Consider the following 22,277-nt stretch of genomic DNA (forward strand, 5'->3'; position numbering starts at 1 on the left):
ATCCCGTCTGTCTCGCCCTGTCTGATACCTTGCTACAATTTCCAGTATTGGGTATCGTCCCCGTTTATCTCGTCCTGTCTGATATCGAATTCCAGTCTCCAGTGTCTGGTATTGATCTCGTCCTGTCTGATATCTGTCTCCAGTCTCCTGTACCTAATATTAATCCTGTCTGTCCCGTCCTGTCCGGTATCGACCCCATCTGTCTGATATTTTCTGGTATAGATCTCTGGCTTTCTGTTGTTCCACGCCAGACTTCTGCCTTACTTCTTCCGCCCAGCTATTGCCGAATCACTGGCGTTTGTGTTAGCGTGCAGGACTGCCCCATTTCCGTAAAATAAAGCTTGTGTGAGAAACGTTACGCATCTGGGTCCTCCTCCTGTTCTGGTTCTGACAACAGTACTACTTTTATTTATTTAGTATGAAAATAATCAAAATCAGAAACATAATGTGCAAGATTTTGACCGTTGTTTTGGTGTGCAATCTTAAACAGCTTCCCCAAAAATAAGTTATTAAAAATACTGTACTACCTTGTGAGCAGATAATAAGTAAATTAAAATAATAACTAATCCTATGCCACCTACTGATATGGATGAATGTTAGTTACTCTGCTAATCACTGGAAGAAAGGAACAATACTGTACAAGGGTGTGCTATTTTTCCTAAGATAAAATTGGGAAATTTCCTGCCGCTCACTAGTCAAGGTCTCAAAGCACACTGGTTAAAAATCACTGACCTACAGGACTGTATTATAAACTTGTAGCCACTCTTACCTCTTCCTTGGTTTTCTTGGAGATGACGCGAAACCAGTCGCCGATCATGCTGAGTACGGCAGCGAAGTAAGCCAGACCCACCAGGATCCAGAACCAGACCACAGGCTTGTAGTACTTCAGGTACTCGGGACTCTCCGAACCTCCCGCTAGAGTAAAGCGGCGCAGAGTTAGCTCGTTTAAAATTATGGATAGACAAATACTGACGCTATGTATCGGTTTCAATTTCAGACTTATGTTGAGGTATTGGTACTCGCAAGAGAATTGGCCGCCCCCTAGCAGTGGTTTCGCTACCACAAAGAAAAAATAGAGGAATAGTAGCCAATATTTTCCATACAATTTTCTAAGAAAAAAAAAATAGAATAAATATGTTGACATACATTTCTTATCATTTCTTTTTTATACTTATTTGAATTTAAATTTGTATTTTTGTTTTTGAGAGGATCTGTGTGTAAATTGGTTGAAATTGAACTGTTAACAATATGTTTTTGCATTTTATACTTTTTTTATAGCACTGAGTGAATATTTTTAATTTATATTTTATCATTTTGCATTTTCAGGGATTTTGAGTTGTTCGACTTTAAAACTGTTCAGTGTGTAAAAAGCAAAAATTGAGGCGACAGTGGATCAGGAGGTAGAGCGCTTGTCTTGGGATCAAGAGATCGCAGTTCGAATCCCGGCTCCTCCCAGTTACATGTCGAAGTGTCCCTGGGTAAGACACTGAACCCCTAATACCCCCAATAAGCAGGTTAGCGCCTTACATGGCTGCAAGGCCGCTATTGGTAAATGTGAAGCACACTGTAAAGCGCTTTGGGAAGTCTTGACTTGAAAAGTGCTATATAAATGCAGATCATTTCATTTCATCCCCTGCAAAACATGAAATTACTAACTACTAAAACATTTGGTGCAGAATGTTTTATTATTGTTGACAATGTATAATTAAAAGAACAAGAAATCTGAGGAGTCATTTGTGAGCTGGAAGAGCTGGTTGTTTTCAGTGAGCTGAGCCAAAAGAGATGGTTTTCTAAATAGAGCTGTCCTCTTGGGTGCTACCGGAAGTATTGACGATGGCATAATCCATTAGAGCAGGCGTATTGGCGTAATTTTCGTGAACTTTATAGATGAAAATAAAAAAAAAAATTCATTTATTGCGGGGTCTATAAGTCACATTGCCAGGAAACATGGCAACGGCAACTACGTCAACCATTTTAAAGCACTTCACCCAAAATTCAACCATTTTCCTGACTTCCATAACACAACATTAAAATTCCAGCATTCTCAAAGACTTCAACGACCCATACAATCCCTGTAAATTACTAACGAAAATAAAATTTATTGTTTTTATAAATTTACAATGCATCCGATTTGATTCTAATTAATTTAAAACACACCTTTAAAGTTTAGGGTTTTTTTGTTATTCATATTCCACAAATTAATGAAAGAAGAACAAGAAAAAAGAACTTAAATAAAGTTTTTTAAAAAAACAAAAGCTTAAAAAAAATCCCAGGAATTGAATGAAATAAATCGAGCTTGAGTTCTTGGATTTTTTTTGGGGGGTGGAAAATTATAAAAAAGGCAATAAGAAAGCGATAGTCGACCGGTAATGCATCACGGACAAAACTGTATATTGTATTTAGGCGGGTCAGAACACCATGCCTCCCGATAAGAAATGTCTTTTGCTGGTCACTTCTCGCAGCAAATGGGGATTGAGTATAATGCATTGCGGCGGAGTGGGTGCTGTTCATTTTGGGCGGGAAGAATAATAATTATAATAATTATAATTTCCTTGTATTGTCATTCTGTGTAACAATGTACACAGAACGAAATGTCGATTGCACCTGACCCGTTGTCCGTGAGTTTAGTAAATCCAGGAGAATAAAATATTTACAAATACAAAATAGTAAAAAAATGCTTCCTGTATGCCGTCAGCCACGTGCTATACGCATTCAGGCGCACTGTATTATAAGGCGCATGGTCAGCTTTTGAAAAAAATAAAGGCTTTTAGGTGCGCCTTATAGTGCGGAAAATACGGTATTAAAAATGTGTGGTTACCTTTCTCCCCGGCGACAAAATCCCCAAATCCGATGGTGGTGAGTGTGATGACCACGAAGTAGATTGACTCCAGGGCGCTCCAGCCCTCAATATGCTTGAAGATGACGGCCGGCAGCGCCACGAAGAGGAGGCAGCCGAACAGGATGAAGAGAAGTGTGGAAATCACGCGGATCTTCGTCTGGCTCACGGTAACTTTCCATTTCTGTGGTGGGAAAGACAACGAGGCACTCTGATGTGCGAGCTCCGAGAATAACTCCACCTTGCCTGTTAGTCAGATTTTCACTGGATGTATGCATTCATTTTATTTTTGTCACTATTACTCTTCGTTCTTCACTTTATGACAAGGGAGTCAAACTAATTTAAGCCTTGGGGCCACTTGGTAGAGAAAAAAACTCACAGGGGCTGGAACAGTAGATTTGTGAGAGGGAAAGAGAGAGACAGAAAAAGAGACTTAGTTAGAGAGAGAGAGAGAGTATGGATAAGAGAGAAAGGGAAAGAGGGAGAGAGAAAGAGGATGAGAGAAAAAATAGACAAAGAGGAAGAGAAAGAAAAAGAGAAAGACAGAGAAAAAGAGAAGAAAGATTTTGAGAAAGAAACATAATTGAAAAAAGAGAAGGAAATGGAGAGACAGTGTGAGGGAGAGTAGGAGAGAAAAAAGGGACAAAAAGTGAGAGAAAGAGATAGAAAGATAGAGGGAAACAAAGAAAGTGAGAGAAAGAGAAAAAATATAGGGAAGAGATAAAGAAAGACAAAGAGAAAAAAAAGAAAAAAAACTGCAAGTCATTTTCTCATGTGTTTTCTCAATCCATCCAATCTTGTCACTCCTAACATACTCCTCAAATCTGTCGGCACAATCACACTCTCATACAGTCCCCTCTTAACATCCATACTCATACTATTGGTGCTAATCACTCTCCTCAGAGCACCCAAAACCTTGCTTCCTTGATTCACTCTGTGCAATACCTCGCACTCCATTTCACCAACTGCAGCCACATCACAACCCAAATACCTAAAGCTTTCATCTGCTTCCAGCACCTGTCTGCAACCTTATTTCTAACACCATGCCCACGCCACCACATGAACACTTCATCAGCTTACTTTTCCCAACATTCACACATACCTTACGCCTATCACATACTCTTCCAAACTCCATTACCAACCTTCTCAAAGTTTCCTCAGAATCAGCCACAAGCGCTGTGCCATCTGTAAACAGCAACTGACTTACCTGCCACACCGTTCCACTGTTATCCATCACCTTTGCCAAATACTCTTGCGTTCAACTCTCTCAACACGCCATCCATGTACACATTAAACAGCCACTGCGACATCACACAGCCCTGTCTCACACCAGTCAACACAGGGAACCACTCACTTGTCTCACTCCCTGCTCCTACACATGCTCTGCTGTTCACATAAAAACTCTTCAATGCTTCCAACAACTTTCCACTCACTCCATACATCACCATCACTTGCCACAACGCCTCTCTATTAACTCTGTCATACGCCTTTTCCAAGTCTATGAAAGAAAAAACAAACATCCTTACCCTTTGCAAAATATTTCTCACACACCTGTCGTACTGCAAACACCTGATCCACACATCCTCTTCCTTTCCTGAAACCACTCTGCTCCTCCATCACCATCTCATCCGTTCTTCCTCTCACTCTCTTAATCAAGACTCTTCCAATAGTCAGCAGAGGATAATGGATAGCGGCCTCACAGGTGCTTTTCATTTTAGGCAAAAAGAACAAAAAAAAAAGCAGCCACCACTCAGGACAACTAGCGAGGGATTACAGTACTTCAAAATGTAATTAACAAATACAGTGGAACCTCGGTTCTCGACCATAATCCGTTCCAGAACCCTGTTCGAAAACCGATTTGGTCGATCACCGAAAATCATTTTTCCCATTAAAAGTAATGTAAAATCGTTTTAATCCAACACCCTCAATGTTTACCACGAACGTAAACATGAAGCTAACCCAGGCTAATCGTACGTTCGCGTTAGCGTAATCGTCCGTACGAAAAATTACGCTAACATGAACGTGTAAAAATAAAAAAAGGATTATGAATAGGATTTCTTACCTTTGTGGTGGACGTGGGGAGAGAAAAATCATCAAAAGTTTTTCAACCTCTTCCAAAACTTGCGGCAATTGCTTGCTTATGGCGCTAACTTCCTTAGCCGCATCACTCTACGTATTTCAAAGCCTCCTTATTCTTTACTATCGTACTGATAGGAGATTTAGCCATGCTGTATTCACTAGCAAGATCGGAAATTCGTACACCTCTTTCATATTTAGCTATTATGTCTTTCTTAAAGGCAATAGTTGGACGAACAGCTTGTCTTTTTTCACCTGTCCTGCTTGCACCGACCTTCTTCGGAGGCATAATTAGAGGCTAAAACACCCGTACGCCGCTCAGCATCGCACCCTAGCGTACCGGAGTTCGAACTCCGATTTTTTGACCGAACAGCGAAGCAAGAATTTCTCGAAATTTTTGGTCGAACACCGATTTGTCCGAACTGAGAGGCGTTTGAAAACCGAGGTTCCACTGTAATGGTATTCTTTGTGCAAATAAGTGGGGTAAAATGCGATAACCTTTTGGAAAACCAATAAAAATTAATAACAGAATACCAAAAAAGACAAAAATAATGAATTGTTATTTCTTATTATTGGCAAATAAGAATTGTTTTTACCTTTACTCTGGTCTTCAATTTGATCTGCAAGCATGCAATAATGGATGACAATGGGGCGGCAGTAGCTCAGGAGGTAGAGCGATCGTTTTAGGATTAAGGGATCCCAGTTCGAATCCCGGCTTGTCCGTGTTACATGTCGAAGTGTCCTTGGGTAAGACATTGAACCCCCAATTACCCCCAATAAGCAGGTTAGCGCCTTACATGGCTGCACAGATCACGGCCGCTATTGGGAAATGTGAAGCACAATGTAAAGCGCTTTGGGAAGTCATTGACTTGAAAAGCGCTATATAAATGCAGATCATTTCAGATCATTTCATTTCATTTCATTTCAATGAGGCGCTCTATAGCATCATTTTCAAAAACATTGAACACGTCCCTTACTTCACTTGGTATGCTAGAGGCGGGCCTAGAATAATTTTTAGGCAAAATTAAATAAAAAGAACATGGAAAGACTGTTAAAAAATAAAAAATAAAGAACAATAGATATTTTTAAGTATTTTTAAATACAAATAAGGGGAAAATATTCCAGTCAAAATCTAATATAAAATAATTAGAAAGTTAAACAAAAATGTAAAACTTTATCTGGTGGTTGGCCACATTATTTTATTATTCCTTTTTGCAGATTAGATTAGTCATGCCAAGGAGTAAAATATTCATTTTTAATGAAATTTTAATTGCCTTGAACTTGGTGAAAACACTATTTATCTTTCTACCATCTGTTCTCAGGTGCAGAGGATCTTTTCTCACAATTATTTTGATTCCTTATTTATTAACGCAAAAATTTGTCAAGGGAAAAAAAACTCACTATTTTGTAATGAATTTTCGTTTGATGCTCTACCTTGTAAGAAGATGATGCAAATCCCGATTTCAGTTTCTCCTTTCTGTCTTGCGACATGCATCACACATAACAGTTCTTTTCTCATGAGGTGGGCAACCCCCCCAGGCATAGAACCCCACATTCGCCCCCCCCATTACATAACCCTCAAAGCCAGATTTAGAACACAAGCAGAAACATACAAAGACAAGGAGCGGAGTTAAGGTTAATGAGCCTGCTTGAAGGCGTTCTTCTCCTTGCTTGTCAAGATGCGATGGAGACGTGAGTCGGGGGAGGCAAGAAAGGAAGATAGGGGAGAAAGAGTGTGTGTGCACGGTGATCCTTACCTATTTCACATTCAACACCCGACAGGCAAAGCCAATCGATGCTCGTGTTTTCTGCACATTTGGCGAACACCTTGCAAACCTCTCCAGCCCACTAAATTATTGATGAAGCCATGCTTATTTATCCCATTGGAACAAAAAAATCAACAAATAGAAAAGGGAAAATTCAAATGTTAAATCACTTCTGAAGCTCTGGAGCAACATGAAGGTACAGTCAGAATTGTTGGACACAACAACACTAACTTCCATTTTGCTGAAGATATTGCATCAAGCCAGTATGGAAATCCACTCAGAAAAAACAAAAGTAATGATCAACAATCCCCAAGGTATCAGCACAAACATAGCCACCCATAGCATAGAAAAGAAGAGATACGCAGTCGGGGTATTTATTGACTTAAAAAAAAACATTTAATAACGTTAATCATAAGATACTATTAAAAAACTGGAAAGATATGGCATCAGGGGAGTGGCTTTGCAATGGATTCCAAGTTATTTGACAGGGAGGAAGCAATATGTAAAAATGGGAGAGTTGTCATCTGAATACTTGGACATCTGTTGTGGAGTACCACAGGGTTCTATACTGGGTCCAAAGTTATTTATTTTATATATTAACGATATTTTTAATGTTTCAAAACTATTGAAAATAGTAATATTTGCAGACGACACTAACATTTTCTATTCAAATGATAACTATATTGATTTGGTAACCTGTGTTAATCGTGAACTAACTAACCTAAAAGTATGGATGGATACAAATAAATTATCTTTAAATTTAAATAAAACCAAATCACAAGGCAAATTAAGATTTAGAAGTAAAAATGGATGGTGCTGTATCAGAAGTTTTTAGGGGTCATAATAGACAATAAATTAAGTTGGAAAACAAATATCAGACACATACAAACTAAGGTATCTTAAAGCATTTCAATGACTAATAAAGCCAATTTCCTTTTAAATTATAATGCATTGTATTTATTATATTGTTCTCTAGTTCTGCCATATTGAACATATTGTGCAGAAGTCTGGGGCAATAATTACAAAAGTTCACTACAGCCCCTTTCATCCTTCAAAAACGTGCAATAATAACCATACACAGGGTAGGATATCGGGATTATACTAATATTCTATTCATGCAGTCCAAATTATTAAAATTGGCTGATTTAATAAAATGTTTCACTTTACAACTGTTATTTAAGGTCAACAAAAACATGGTGCCAGAAAGCATCCAAAAATTAATTATTGGTTAACTGATCCCTTAATTCATAATCCCAAAGGTGAGAACAACCAGGAAAAGTATGTGTGTGTCTGTGTGTGGAGTCAAACTTTGGAATAATTTACAAGATGAGATCAAACAATGTCCAACTATCCATGTGTTCAAATTTAAATACAAAAAAACATTACTGAGAAATACAGGGATGAAGAAAATAGGATATGAGTGAGATTGGAAATGCTGCGTTTAAAACTATGGTTAACTTGTTGTTATTGTTGCTATTATTATATCAGAACTGTTATTATAAATATTATGTTTATTTTTATTGTTGTTTTTATCATTGTTGCCGCGGTGATATTTGGTAACTAGTGGCATTATGACGTTGAGGGATGGGTATTAAGAAGATTAGTGTATAAAATATGTGATTATTATAACTATTATAATTATTGATATCTGACCTATGTAATAAGTATATCCATGAGATTTTGTTATATTAGACACAATAGGAAAGGAGGATTTGTAAAATGTATTTAACATGGAAGATAAAGGGGTAGGGAAAATAAGCATCTGCTTCTGACTACCCCTTTTCGAACATGTTATGTGACATTATTTTGTTGTTACCAGAGTAAAGGTGAAAACAATTCATTGTTTTAGTCCTGTTTTTATTTTAATGTTCGGAATAAAGTTTTCATTCATTCATTCACATAAACTACCCACCGCGCTAAGCTGTCGCCAAATTTAAATATCTTGGAGCTGCTATATCAGAAGAAGGGTCAGAACCAGAAATCATGGCCAGGATTGCTCAAACCCCACCCAAACCCATCTGGAGGGACAAGAACAAAGCAGTGAAATTAAAGATCAGACTCATGCAGGCGCTCTTCCTCTACGCTTGCAAGACAAGGACTCTCTGATGGATTTAAACTGTAAATAAGTTATTCTACTGTTGCATACTGTGTATATTCTTATTTAGTGTGCCATTCTCGCCTAGTTCAATAGTAGTAATATTGTTGATACGATAACATGTTGTTGTAAGTTTAAACAGGTGTTGACACGATAAGATGTTGTTGTGAAAACAGATCTCAAACTGTTTTTTTGTCACTCCCCCTCCCTTTTGCAGAAGAAACATGTAAACTAGGGCGTTCCTACTACAATAAAAAGGCAAGGACGAAATAGACTTTTTCAGAGTGTCTAGTAGACTGTAACAGGCAGTCTATGGTCATCTCTCCTTGCAAGTAAGTCATATTTACATCTCTGTGTCTTTTTTGAGTGCAGGTTTTTATCACAAGTGTTGGGGTTAACCTAACACTCTCACAGCAAAACTGGAAAAGAAAATCCAGGCCATGGAGATGCAATGCTTAAGGAAACTTCTAGGCATCAGCTACTTATCCCATGTGGCAAACGAAACAGTGAGCAACGCCATCAGAGGGCACATTGGACACTACAAAGAACTGTTGTCAACTATGCGCAGACGGAAACTTCAGTTGTATGTTCACGTCACAGGATCATCAGGACTGGCCAAGATCATTCTCCAGGGCAAGGGGGCACGAGTAGAGGAGGACCGAAAAAGAACTGGGCAACATTAAAGAATGGTCTGGTGCCAACTTTGCCACGACCCAAGGACAGGCCAGGGACCGTCAACAATGTAGAAGAGTTGCGTCCTCATTGGTGCCCGACGTCCCATGGGGTTAAGGGATCAGTTAACCATGACACCCATTCAAATTTATTTGGGAACAAAATAATTAAAGATTCTTTTCTCTACCAGCAAAACACGCTAGTAGTTCATTCTGGACTTAATTCTCTCCCAACAGCGGGAACCTCCCTTTGCAAAATTACAAACACCTTCTCTCTCCTGCATCCACATAGAAGTTGAATTCTGGAGAAGAGATTCCTAATTACAATAATTCCATAAAAAAAACCTCAACAGCAAGGGTTCTCAAACTTAATTTTCTTGGAGGCTGCTGGAGCTTGGGTCTGGGTGAAGTTGGGTCGCATTAGGTTATTCCATAAGAAAAGCCATGATAAATATATACCACTGTTCTCAAATATCCACTTTATAAACAAAACAAACAATACAAAAAGTTTTTATCTCCAACCATGATCGGCCGGATAAAACAATCCTATTAGAAGTTTGCTGTCCAACAAAGAAACTCTCATAAAGAATTAGTTCTGACGCAATCTCGGGGCTGATCACCCCGTGGCTGGCCACCCCCGGTGAGGGCGTCTAGTGCTGTGGCTGAAATGCCCAGTGATCCAAGGTGACACTATCTATGATGCGTCCAAATTACAACTTAGCCATCCACCATTCCACCAGTCATCACCAATGCAACACACACACACACACTGTCACGGTTGCCATGGCGCCCAATTGGTCCCAGCCCTGTGGCGCCAGGTTCTGTCACGGTTGCCACAGCGCCCAATTGGCCCCGCTCATGGACACTGGCTGAAACGCGTTGACAGATTGCTCTTTTGAGCCGTTAGTTGTCAGAGCGTCTGCAAGACTCCTGTTAAACTCTCTGTGAAATGCCTAGGTCTGTGAATTTACCTGTGTTTGATCCTGTTTCATTTTTGGCCTGATCTGAGTGATTTTGACAACTCTTTTGTTCGGATTTCAATCCACTTCTGCGACCATCAATCCCCGGATCGAGTGTGCGCGCATTTCTCCTTTCCCTAATCAACTGTGAGTATGTTACGCGATTGGGTTCTCTATTCCTGTTTTGTGTCCTGGTTCCTGACACACACAATCTCAAATATCATATTTTCACACTCGTAGTGGGCCCCGTGTGAAAAGAAGCAGTTTCTGTAGTGGGTTCCATTTCAGAATTTAACACACTGGAGGTACACCCGCCCGAATGAAATGTTTCCCCTCGTGCATGTAAGGTGTGAATGCTCTTTGCTTTACTCTTCTATTACCAAAAATTAAAAACAAAGATGTTTCAGTAACGACGTGAGGGGGGACATTTTCATGCAGGGGGTGTGGTTTGGTCATTTTATGGGACAACACAGACAAGGATACAAGTGTAAGTATTTAAAAATACAATGGTTGCAAAATTGAGTTTATTTAGGTATTGATTACAAAGTAATACCGTTGGACAAAAACTTGTCGGGGTTTGTTTTCAGCTTCCTCCAACATCCGAACCTTTGATTCATTAATCTCCAATTCTTTGCGGCGGCTGCTCGGTTTCATTGTTCTTCCGCTTAGCATAGAAATCAACAAACCACGGTGGAAAAAAACACGGAAATAATTCAATGGAGGGATAGTAAGCTTTTGAGTTTAGTTTACATTTGGGGGGACAACTGTGTTCAGCCTACGGCAGTAAAATAACTTTCAAATTGCTAGATAGGCTATGGCGTTAGCATCCATGAGCACTTCCGCTAACAATGCCTAGCGTGTAACATCTCGCATCCTCTTCCACGCAAGCAGGATATGATGGCAATAAAACAAGAGATGCTTAAAAGTCACAGGAGACGCAGGGAAGTCGCATTCATGGGGAAATGTCATCTCACAAGAACATCAGATTTCAACCAAGATTTGTTGTCTTTACTCGGCCAAGGCTTAAACCTGTTCTTGGGGGCGGGCTCCCAACCCTAAGGCCACCAAGACTGGATTACAGTAGGAGTTCAAAAATTGTGATAAAGTACCTCTAGTAAATTCTTTGACTCTCTTTAGTGGTGAGCAGAAATTAAAAAAAAAGGTTCTACAATAGGTTTTTTAGGATTTTAGTTTTAGGATTTTAATTTTGAAATTGTTTTTAACTGAAGTACAGAATTGTTTTTTGGAATGTTTTGAGTGCATTCACCCATAATTTACTTTGTTTAAAAGCTTGTTGAGTTTTTGTATTAGGTTGAGAGACAGCAGAAACTCAGGAATTAGAGCCCTTATCTTAGGACCAAAAAGGTCACAGGTTTGATTCCCAGCTCCTCTGAGTTAAGTGTCCTTGGGCAAGAAACTGAACCCCTAAAGCCCCTGGTGTGCAGGCAGGCGCTTTGCATGGCTTATTACCCTGAGATCGGTGTGTGAATGTGTAAAGTGTGAAGTGTATGGTAAAGTGTTTTGGAGGTCCTTAGTGACTGGTTAAAGTTCTTTATAAACACAGTCTATTTACCATTTAGGTCAAAAAGTTTTACATGCAATATGCTGATTCCTACTTTGTCTTAAGTCGCAGGTTGAAAGTATACCCTGTATCACCGATCGCATTTTGCTGCCAACAGGGACAGACAGCTCTTTGACAGCTTTTTTCTGCGTAAAATGAACTGCACCCATGTGGCTGCAATCCATTATCTATATTGGTGGAGGGGAGGCCTGGTATAATTTGGCCCACCTAAAATGAAATGCATGGTTGTGGCCTCAAAACGTCATTCTCGGTTGACTATTGCTGATAGCAGGGGCTTCCCGAGCACATTTTTATTTCAGTTTCACCTACTTAAGAGGGCCATTGAAGCCTTCAAAAAATGAAGTGCACTGTTTTGGCAGCAATCCATTACCCTCAAATGACAATTGCTGGGAGCCAGGGTTCAAGAGAGCAAATCTGTGTCATCCATGGCAGCTAGTTCCTTTCGTTCTTTATCCCTGCTGGAGTTGAGTGCTTGTTGAAAATAGAGGGTGGGGGCTACATCACAAATGTACGCATATCGCGGGTGCATTCTGGTCCCCATTTTCCCAATATCACTTTTAGCTCTAATCTGCAGATGTACACATATTTATATACTGAAAACCCAATTTCCTGTCACTATTCCTTGTTGACCAAGACACTAGTGGGCAGCCGCTACTTGTATCATACCATCCCCTTATGTGTGGAGTTTTTGCATGTTCTCCCTGTGCTTGCGTGGGCACTCCGGTTTCCTCCCACATTCCAAAAACATTTACGTGAGGTTAATTGGCTGGTCCAAATTGTCCCTAGGTGTGAATGAGCGAGTGAGTTGTCTGTCTCTGTGTGCCCTGCGACTGGCTGGCAACCAATTCAGGGTATCCTCTGCCCACTGCCCGAAAATAGCTGGAATGGGCTCCAGCACCCCCGTGACCCTACTGAGGTGCAGATAATGGATGGATGGATTCATATTAGTAATATAGGTCAATTGATTTTCAATTTTAGGTTTATTCATCATTTTATTTCTCATTGATTGTTATTAAATGTAAATGTTCTGCGTTTATTTAGCACTTTTCAAGTCAATGAAAACCTCCCAAAGCGCTTTACAATGCACTTCACACTTACCCATTCACACACACTCATCAATAACAGCGTCAGCCATGCAATAGGGATTCAGTGTCTTGCCCAATCGAACTTGTGACCTCTTGATCCCTGGACGAGCGCTTTAGCTCTGAGCTACTGCCGCCCCTATTATTATTTTTATATTATTATTTATTTGTATCTGATTATTAATTATATTATGGTCTACTACTAATATTACTATTATTAATACTGTCAGTAGTACAAAAGAATACATAAAAGATAAACAAATAGACTTAAATTTAGGAATCATTGATTTTGATGGTTGGAAATATTCTGGTCCTAATACAGCTTTGAGATGTAATTTTGTCAACCTTGTGCTTTTTACTTTATAGCCTAATGAAGTTTATAAAATTTGTATAATTTTGGAACTGGCCTTTCTTTTGATATATCATTAAAATCACCATGAAAGATAAACGTCATTTTCAAAAGTCACTTTCAATGAAATATTCAAATATGTATTTCATATTAGTAGCTGTGAGCCTTGTTGTCATGGCAACCGGGAAAAACCTGCATCACATCTCTCGAGTTCACATCCTCACCGGGATTTCTGATGTTGCCGACGCTAATGGAAAGTAAAAAAAGGCGACTGGAAAAAAGAAAATAGAAAAAAAAAGAACAAAACCAGACTCACCACTATCATCTTCTCCACTTTGGCGATGCCTTTGCCGAAAATGGTGCCCAATTGGTCACCCACGCCGGCCAACAGGAAACCGAAGAGGGGGATCCCCATCAGAGCGTAGATGATGCAAAATATGCGGCCCCCTTCCGTGTGTGGTGCCGTGTTGCCAAACCCTGCCGGCGAGAGACGTCACAAGTTAATTTCTTCTTTCCTGCTCGCTGATTGAGCCCACGGCACAAAAGTGTTATTAATGAAGTGGGTGATCTTTTAATGCAGCCTGTCTGCAAAGCGACTCGAGGGCCACTCATAATCACTTCGGGGACTGGACTGAACTGAAGCTCACTGTGAGGAACGTTTCATGTGCTTTGAATGACTGAATGGAGATAGGAAATTGTGTTTTCTATATAAAAATATATGCACATGTTCAGATTAGGGCTAAAACTGGTATCTGTATCAGGTTTCAGTGCCGACACCAGACTTAACATAAGGTATAATACAAGTATCGGCTGCCCACTAGTGTCTTGTTCAGCAAGGAATAGACACAGGAAATTGGGTTTTCCTTATATAACTAGTGTAGTGGCGAGTCCGGCAAGGAATGGAGACAGGAAATAATGTTATCACATTCACCTAACACGCGAAAGGTCCCCGGTTTCGGACCAGCCTGGAGAGGGATGTGTGCCACCAGGCTGTTCTTGCCCAAGACACACCACAGGAAATGGTGCCCCTACAACCCTACGGGTTAAGGGAGCCAGCCAACCATATATGAATATATCTACATCTGTAGATTACCAATAAAACTAGTATCTGTAGTAGATATCAGTGCCGATACAATACCTATTAAAAGGTGATGGTACGACACCAGTATCAAATGCCCTCTAATGGCTAGTCCAACAAAGAATGAATACAGGAATTGTGTTTTCTATAAATAAATATATGTACATCTGTAGATCAGTGATAAAGTCGGTATGAATAATATAATTATTATGCCTTAATGGTATGATACCAGTATAGGCTCTTATAGCTATAAATAATACACACTGTCCCTTCTTATCGCTTCTCTACCTGAAGTGATAAGACAAACAACTACTACTAGAACACAAAAGAAACAACCCTCACCCAGCCCCCAAACACACAAAAGTCAAGCCATGCATACTCACCAATGGTGGTAATAACGGTGCCAGCAAAAAAGAAGGAGGACCCAAGATCCCATTGGCTGCTCTGATTCGACGGAATCCCTGCTGGGTTCACGCCGGCTCGGACGGCCGAAACCACTTGCTGGTACCCGGGAAATATATTTTAAAAGAAAGGAAGAAGAAAAGCTATCATTTGGAACTTCTCCCGAGGATTACTTGACAGATGATGCAAAACTAATGAAGAGCACTTGAGGACAAAAAGCATCTGGCGTTTTGCTCAAGTAAATTTCATTTTGTTTTTTCGCCGTATTAACTAAGCATCACCGTCGATTATCCACAACCGCGGTCCCCAACTTTTTCTGTACAACCGACCTGTTTAATATCTGACAATTTTCTCACGGCCCGGTCTAATAACAACATTAGTAATGTTGACAATAATAATAATAATAATAAAAATCCTACATAAACTGTGTTATCACCGGTGTTTAGCCCCTTACTTTAAAAAAAGTTGTTTACTTCAAAATATTGTCCTGGCTGCTGCCATCTTCTGGCTGCGGCTCCTTTTGTTGTGCGTGCAAGCATGTGAAATTCTTAGACTTGTTCGAATAAATTCTTCCTTTTTCCTCTTTTTTGGAGTGTGGGTTTATTGGCATTAGGCCCAAGTTTGTATCAGGCCTTTTCTTAGTTTACCATTTTTATCCTAGAACAAAATAAAACAATGGGCATGAGCGCGCAAAAAATCACGACAAGGGAACCAACTCTTTACAACAGACTAAGAAGGACATTCAATAAATACTTTATAAATGTTGTTTTGGTATTTAAACCTTCAACTTTGCTCCAACTACAGAACTATCTGTCTCGTCAGCCATGCAAGTAAAGTTATGCTAAAAGTCCTACTATACAGACTGAAACCACAGGCTGAAAACATCCTAGCCAAAGAACTGGCAGGTTTCGGGAAGGGAAGGAGGCCCACAGAACAGATTTTAATCAGTGCATCCTATGTGAGAAGTTTCAACAAAACCCGCGAAACCTCTATACCGTTTTTGTTGATTTCAAGAAGGCATTTGAGTATGGCAAGCCGCTTTATGGGCCAAAATGCGGAAATACAACATGGGTTAGAAATTAGTTCAGACCATTGAAACACAGTATGTCAATGCCAATAGTGTTGTACTGATCAATGGTACCATTGGAGCGTGGTTTCATAACAGTCTGTGTTAGACAACGCTACATTCACCCTCCAACTTTATTTAACATCTTCTTAGAGAGGATCATGTCTGAAGCTCTGGCGCAACATGAAGGTACAATCAGTATCGGGTAGCACAACATCACTGACCTCCGTTTTGCCGATGATATTGATGAATTGGAAGGAGACGAACAGGAACTCAGAGATCTGGTCAATCGCCTGGACAAAGCATTGAACCAGTATATGGAGATCAGCACACAAAAAAACTAATGTTCAAATGAAATGAAATGAAATCTGCATTTATATAGCGCTTTTCAAGTCAAGACTTCATAAAGTGCTTCACATTTCCCAATAGCGGCTGTGCAGCCATGTAAGGCGCTAACCTGCTTATTGGGGGCATTAGGGGTTCAGTGTCTTACCCAAGGACATTTCGACATGTGACACGGAGGAGCCGGGATTCTGCCGGGAACTGCGATCTCTTGATCCCAAGACAAGCGCTCTACCTCCTGAGCCACTGCCGCCCCTAAACAAACCCCAAGATATCACCAAAGACAACACTGTATCAACTACAGAAAGTTAGAACCTGTCACCAAATTTAAATATCTTGGAGCTGTCATATCAGAAGAGGGGTCAGAACCAAAAACCATGGGCAGGATAGCTCAAACATCAGCTGCACTTGAACCTATCTGGAAGGACAAGAACTTAGCAGTGAAATTAAAGATCAGACTCATGCAAGTGCTGGTTTCTTCCATATTTCTTTTAGGCTAGCGAGACAAGGACTCTCACAGCAAAACTGAAAAAGAAAACCCAGGCCATGGAGATGCGATGCAAAGGGAAACTTCTAGGCATCAGCTACTTAGCCTATGTGACGAACGAAACGGTGCGCAACACCATCAGAGGGCACATTGGACCCTACAAAGTACTCTTGTCAACTTTGTGCAGACGGAAACTTCAGTGGTATGGTGACGTCACAAGATCAACAAGACTGGTCAGGATCATTCTCCAGGGCACAGTCCTAAGGGGCAGGAGGAGAGGAAGACTGAAAAAGAACTGGGCTGACAACATTAAAGAATGGACTGGTGCCAACTTTGCCAAGACCCTAGAACAGGCCAGGAGCAGTCAAGTGGAGAAAGCTGTCAAGAGTTGCGTCCTCATTGGTGCCTCTACAACCTATGCGGTTAAGGGATCGGTGAACCTTGATTGTTCTATGTCAGGCGTCAGCAACCTTTTCGGTTTGGAGTGCCACTTTCAAATTTCCTTGTAAATCAGTGTGCCACACCAAGATCAATGACTCGCAAAACATTTTTTTTTTTATATCTGAAAGAGCTGTAATTTTACACCAGTCCGAATGTACAACATGGATATACATAAAAATAGTATAACTGACCAATTTATCTTCCACTATTCTTGTTCATGAATAAACTAAAAAAATAATGTGAGCAACATGTGGAGAGGCCTGTAGACATCCATGACTTTTTACCACATGAATCAACCTGAATCAACCATTCTTCATCAACAATGAACTACAATCAAAAGCAAGTGTTACGGACAGCTACAATAACATTCATCAATGAAATCTTATTGCAGAAAATATCAAAACATGAAATAACAGCAACAAGGCAGAAGGCTACTTGAAAATAAGTGCAACAGAAATAACAGCGGATTTGGTCACAGATATAAATGGTTTTCCGTGCTTTGCTATGCAGTGAGAAATGTGATAACTTGCTTCAGTGTTGGTGTTTTTAGCAGTGAAAAAGCTTTTTAGGGTCCGTGTTTGTTTGCCGTACCTGGACACAGTGCGTTTTAATGTGTACGCCTTGAATTCATGTTTTGTCTCGTAATGACGTTTTAACACTTGATGCGCGAGGTACAACTCTCTCGAGGCATAATGCGCCAACAGCACAGTCATTTTTTGCACAAGTCATCAGTCAAAGAACGAGATTTTTTTGCTGAAGGAGCTGTCATTATTCATTCATTTATCGCACGCCGGTGCTTCTGTGGCTGGATCAAAACACGGATTTCTCCTCTTCTGCTAGTCGCTGTGTAGACACACACTCGCACATGGAGCAGAAGAGAAGGGGCGCTGCCGTAAAGCCTCTAAACAACACGACGCGCAGACATTTGTATAAATGTCTACATTTCAGGTAAAAATGGGCATTTAAAAAAAAATCATCATTTTGCCGTGCGCTCGCGTGCCACTGGTTAACCCTTCACGTGCCACTGCTGGCATGCGTGTCATAGGTTGCCGACCCCTGTTCTATAAGATCCTCAAAATTTCAGAACACAATCGTTTTTCCCCAGTGATTTAGGATCTAGTTCAAGACCAGGTAGAAACATATATGTTCCTGGAGACGAGCGCCCCCAGGCTGTTTTTGGCCAATACTCACCACAGGAAATGGTGCCCCTACAATCCTAGTGGTTAAGGGATCCAACCAACCAACCAACCATTAGTATTTTAAGTCTCTGAAGAGCTGTATGATGCTTTAGACTGATAAACAACGGTACTAGATGATGAAGGTGCTGTATCTAAGTCAGATCAGAAGGTTTATCCTGCTACTGGTAACCATGGAAACCAGTACTATAGGTTTAATGTGGAGGAGCAAACCCCTACATAAAAACTAGGGCCTGGAAAGGGATGGGTGGTGCCGGGCTGCCCAGGACACACTACAGGAAAAAATGCTTTGACGACCCTGGTGGTTAATGGATCTGTGACCTGTGAATTGTGTTCATAGTTTGTGTTGTAGGTAAATTATTTTAAATGTGGCTCCCTTAGGGCCCGGTCACACAGCCGTTTGCGTCTGTATCGCGGGTAAAATTTTGCGGGTTTTTTTTGCCCGTGGTTGCCCGCGATGGAAAATGCGCAAAATTGGCCAACCCGCTGTTCATCGGTGGTATGCCCGCAAAACAGACGCCGGCGACTGTTCCGCTTCCTCATTGCGTCATTTCCGCATCATTTTCTCGTGTGGACCACGGGTATAAAAGCTGCCGAGCCGGCGTTATGCCGAGAAATGCATCCCTGCCGAGATTTGCATCCCCTAGCTACTACAACCACTTTTACCTCGTTTTATCTCACTTTTATATCACTTTTAGGGAATTTAATGGCAAACATATAACCAAAACCACTTCGTCTTGCATTTGTTGGGAATGTAATACAACTTAAACCATTCCATCTTTGTATTTGTTGTGAATGTAATCGAACGGTAATGCACGGCGTATACAAATCACTTTTGAGCAGGTAACATGTTTATTTTGCCTTTTTCTATTCAAATCGCTCGTATTGAAACTGTTATGCACTCTACCGTAAAGCTTATTATGCATAATAAGCTTTACGGTAGAGTGCATAACAGTTCTCAAAAGTGATTTATATACGGTGTGCATTACCGTTCACAACAAAAACAAAGACGGAATGGTTTATGTTGTATTACATTCCCAACAAATGCAAGACGAAGTGGATTTGGTTATATGTTCGCCAATACATTCCCTAAAAGTGATATAAAAGTGAGATAAAAGTGGTTGTAGTAGCGAGGGGATGCAAATCTCGGCAGGGATGCATTTCTTGGCATAAAACCAAGCTGTAGAAATCATAACCGCTCAAGACACAGTCCCGTGAAGATCAAGATTTCAAGCTATGGCACCGAAGAAGCCAATATGTTATTATTGTTATAGTTTTTCATTTTTATTTTATTATCTTGTTATGAAATTAAAAGAAATGTCAAGAAATAAAAATGGATTAAGACGAGGTCAATACGGTGACGGGGATCCATGTCCACCCCTTGACGTCTCGAGCACAACTGAAGTGTGCTCGGCAAATCGCGCTGTATATACGCGGAGAAAGGCGTTTGACCGTCACACGCGTAACACGCTAATTTCACGTAATAACACCGCGATACAGGCGCAGAACATGCTATAACCGTGCTCCACCCACGATTACCCGCTGAAATTTCGCGTCCTACCCATGTGTAACCACGCCCTGGCCGCGGCCAGAGCACGTCGTTCCGCGTCATTTCCGCGTCATTACCTCGTGTGCCGCCCGCGGTTAACACGAGGTCTAAAGTTTTGAGCAGCGCAAAACTTTTTCGCGCGGCCAACCGCGTGTGAATTTCCGACCGCGTGTAAAGCACTGCTGTATCTTGTCCATATGGCGATCTCAAAGCGTCCAACATCGTCCGCTTCATGAGCAGAAATTTCCGGCCGTGATTCAGCCTCGATACGACCGTGAAAAGCTTGGTGACCGGGCCCTAAAGTTTTGAGCAGCGCAAAACTTATTCGCGCTGCCAACCGCGTGTGAATTTCCGACCGCGTGTAATAGCACTGCTGTATCTCGTCTGTATGGCGATCTCAAAGCGTCCAACAGCGTCTGCTTCACAGGCAGAAATTTCTGGCCGTGATTCAGACGCAAACGGCTGTGTGACCGGGCCCTATTCAACATTGTGGTGATGAGATACAATTGAATGCCTTTTCCTATGTAATCCTTATCCATAGTGGATAGGATTCTCACCTCTGCAATCAGAGTTCATTTATCTGTTGGGTCCAATGTTGTGCAAAGATTTTTTTTGACTTATAAATCATTGCTCAAATATGGAAATATACTATGGTAAAACTGTCTATTTCTCGTTTCCTTTTTATTTTTAGTCATGTTGCAACATATATCGCATCACAGATGAACAAGTTACCTGAAAAGAAAAAAGGGATGACAGGTTGAAGCTTAGGCTTATAAAAGACCCGTCCCCAAAATAACTTTGGACGACTCTTCAATCAATCATATAAACAAATTATCATATCTTACATCCTTATAATCATGATATATACAGTATTTTACAGTGTCTAAGGTTTTATTATTTTCTCCTCCTTCTCCTCCGTACTCCCTGACAACAATATAATGTGTAAAACCTGAGACAAATAGGCATTTTCTCTTGAGAAATTTCAAGTGGGATGGACGTGCACCAAGAGTGAGCTACAAGAGCCCGACGAGACCAGGTAAGAGCCTGTGCCCAGCCCCACTTCAATTGCTTTAAGGAGCTCAGATGACGTCAGCCTGATCAAGGTTACTCTCCATTGTTATTTGTTCAGTGAGGCTGTTGACCAAGATGGTATCCCTGCATTGCTCACACCGACCGATGTTGCTCCGAGGAGTATACTGTATTCACAGGTCAAGCTGGACATCTGTATTCTGTGTCTTCTTGGGAGGCTCGTTTAAAAGTGCTCAGCACAGAAACGCCTCACACCCATTCTATTCACACACATAATATTGCATTCCAATCCCACCACAAAAAGACCATGACCTCAATTTTGTTTCCATGTACGCCTTTTGTCCATGTTATAAAGAAGCTATCTTGTTAACGTCTGTGGAACAGTTAGGCCCAAGTGAGGTTCATTATGACTTGGATACTTATTTGTTAAATTTACATTTACATCAATTTAATTTAATCATCACACTTATTTGTTGACTATACAAAATAAGACCACTTTTCTTTCTTTCTGGCCTGGTACGAAACGGTCCACGGCCCGGTCGACAGCTGATCTAAAACGTTTATAAAGCACTAGGGAGCCTTTTGCATGTCCCCTTTTCACCCCAGGAGTCCGCCCCTGAACGCAACCTTTTGATGTTCTTAAGTTGAAACGACACTACACGGTTAGGGGGCGACCCCCAGCCAGGGGTCACCACTAACCCATTGTTCGCCCAAGGACCGACAAAATACGGCAGCTGAAGAAACCCGAGCAAGATTTTTCTTCCCTGAGTTACTCGCCTGGTGACAAACAAGCCTCTGTCTGGCTTTACTCCCACCATCTAATGTCAGACTTAATTACAAAAGACAGCGAGGAATTTCTGCCACTTGAATGTGTCACTAAAGGTCCTTCCAAATCAATAAAATGACCGGATAAGAGCTATGTCTATGTCCACAATCGATAGTGAGACTGAATAGGGAAAAGAAAGACCACTGACTAGAAGGCAGACGCACACTTTCGCAAATACACACACTGTCTAGGTATAGTAAAGAACATTCTCTTCCCTTCGCAGGAGAGAAATAAATATAAAATCAATCATGGTTTCTTTGCTCCGCTTTGATGAGAATAAATGAGGTCTTGTTGAAGTGTGCTTGGCTCATTTTTCAGTCCTGACAAAACATTAATAAAGTCGAATGATTAATAATACAAGACTTTTTTAATAAACATTTTTATGTGGAATTAGTACTGTGATGAAATTGTGACAATTCAGTAGCTGGACTGCTCATTTGGCATT

The 22,277-nt window shown here is 40.7% G+C and overlaps 1 protein-coding gene across 1 annotated transcript in view; it reads right to left on the reverse strand.

Annotated features, from left to right (window-relative positions):
* The window catches only part of kcnk2b (potassium channel, subfamily K, member 2b), a 38,807-nt gene that overhangs the window by 8,386 nt on the left and 8,144 nt on the right, over nt 1-22,277 (reverse strand). The window contains exons 3-6 of the mRNA XM_088325381.1: nt 14,878-14,995; nt 13,733-13,893; nt 2,819-3,020; nt 770-915 (exon numbers count right to left, since the gene is read on the reverse strand). Coding sequence (XP_088181507.1) covers nt 770-915; nt 2,819-3,020; nt 13,733-13,893; nt 14,878-14,995 — 627 coding nt within the window. The remainder of the gene's footprint in view (nt 1-769; nt 916-2,818; nt 3,021-13,732; nt 13,894-14,877; nt 14,996-22,277) is intronic.

This window comes from Urocampus carinirostris, chromosome 20, assembly GCF_059441175.1.
Source record: "Urocampus carinirostris isolate Australia breed hairy pipefish chromosome 20, RoL_Ucar_1.0, whole genome shotgun sequence".
NCBI lineage: Eukaryota > Metazoa > Chordata > Actinopteri > Syngnathiformes > Syngnathidae > Urocampus > Urocampus carinirostris.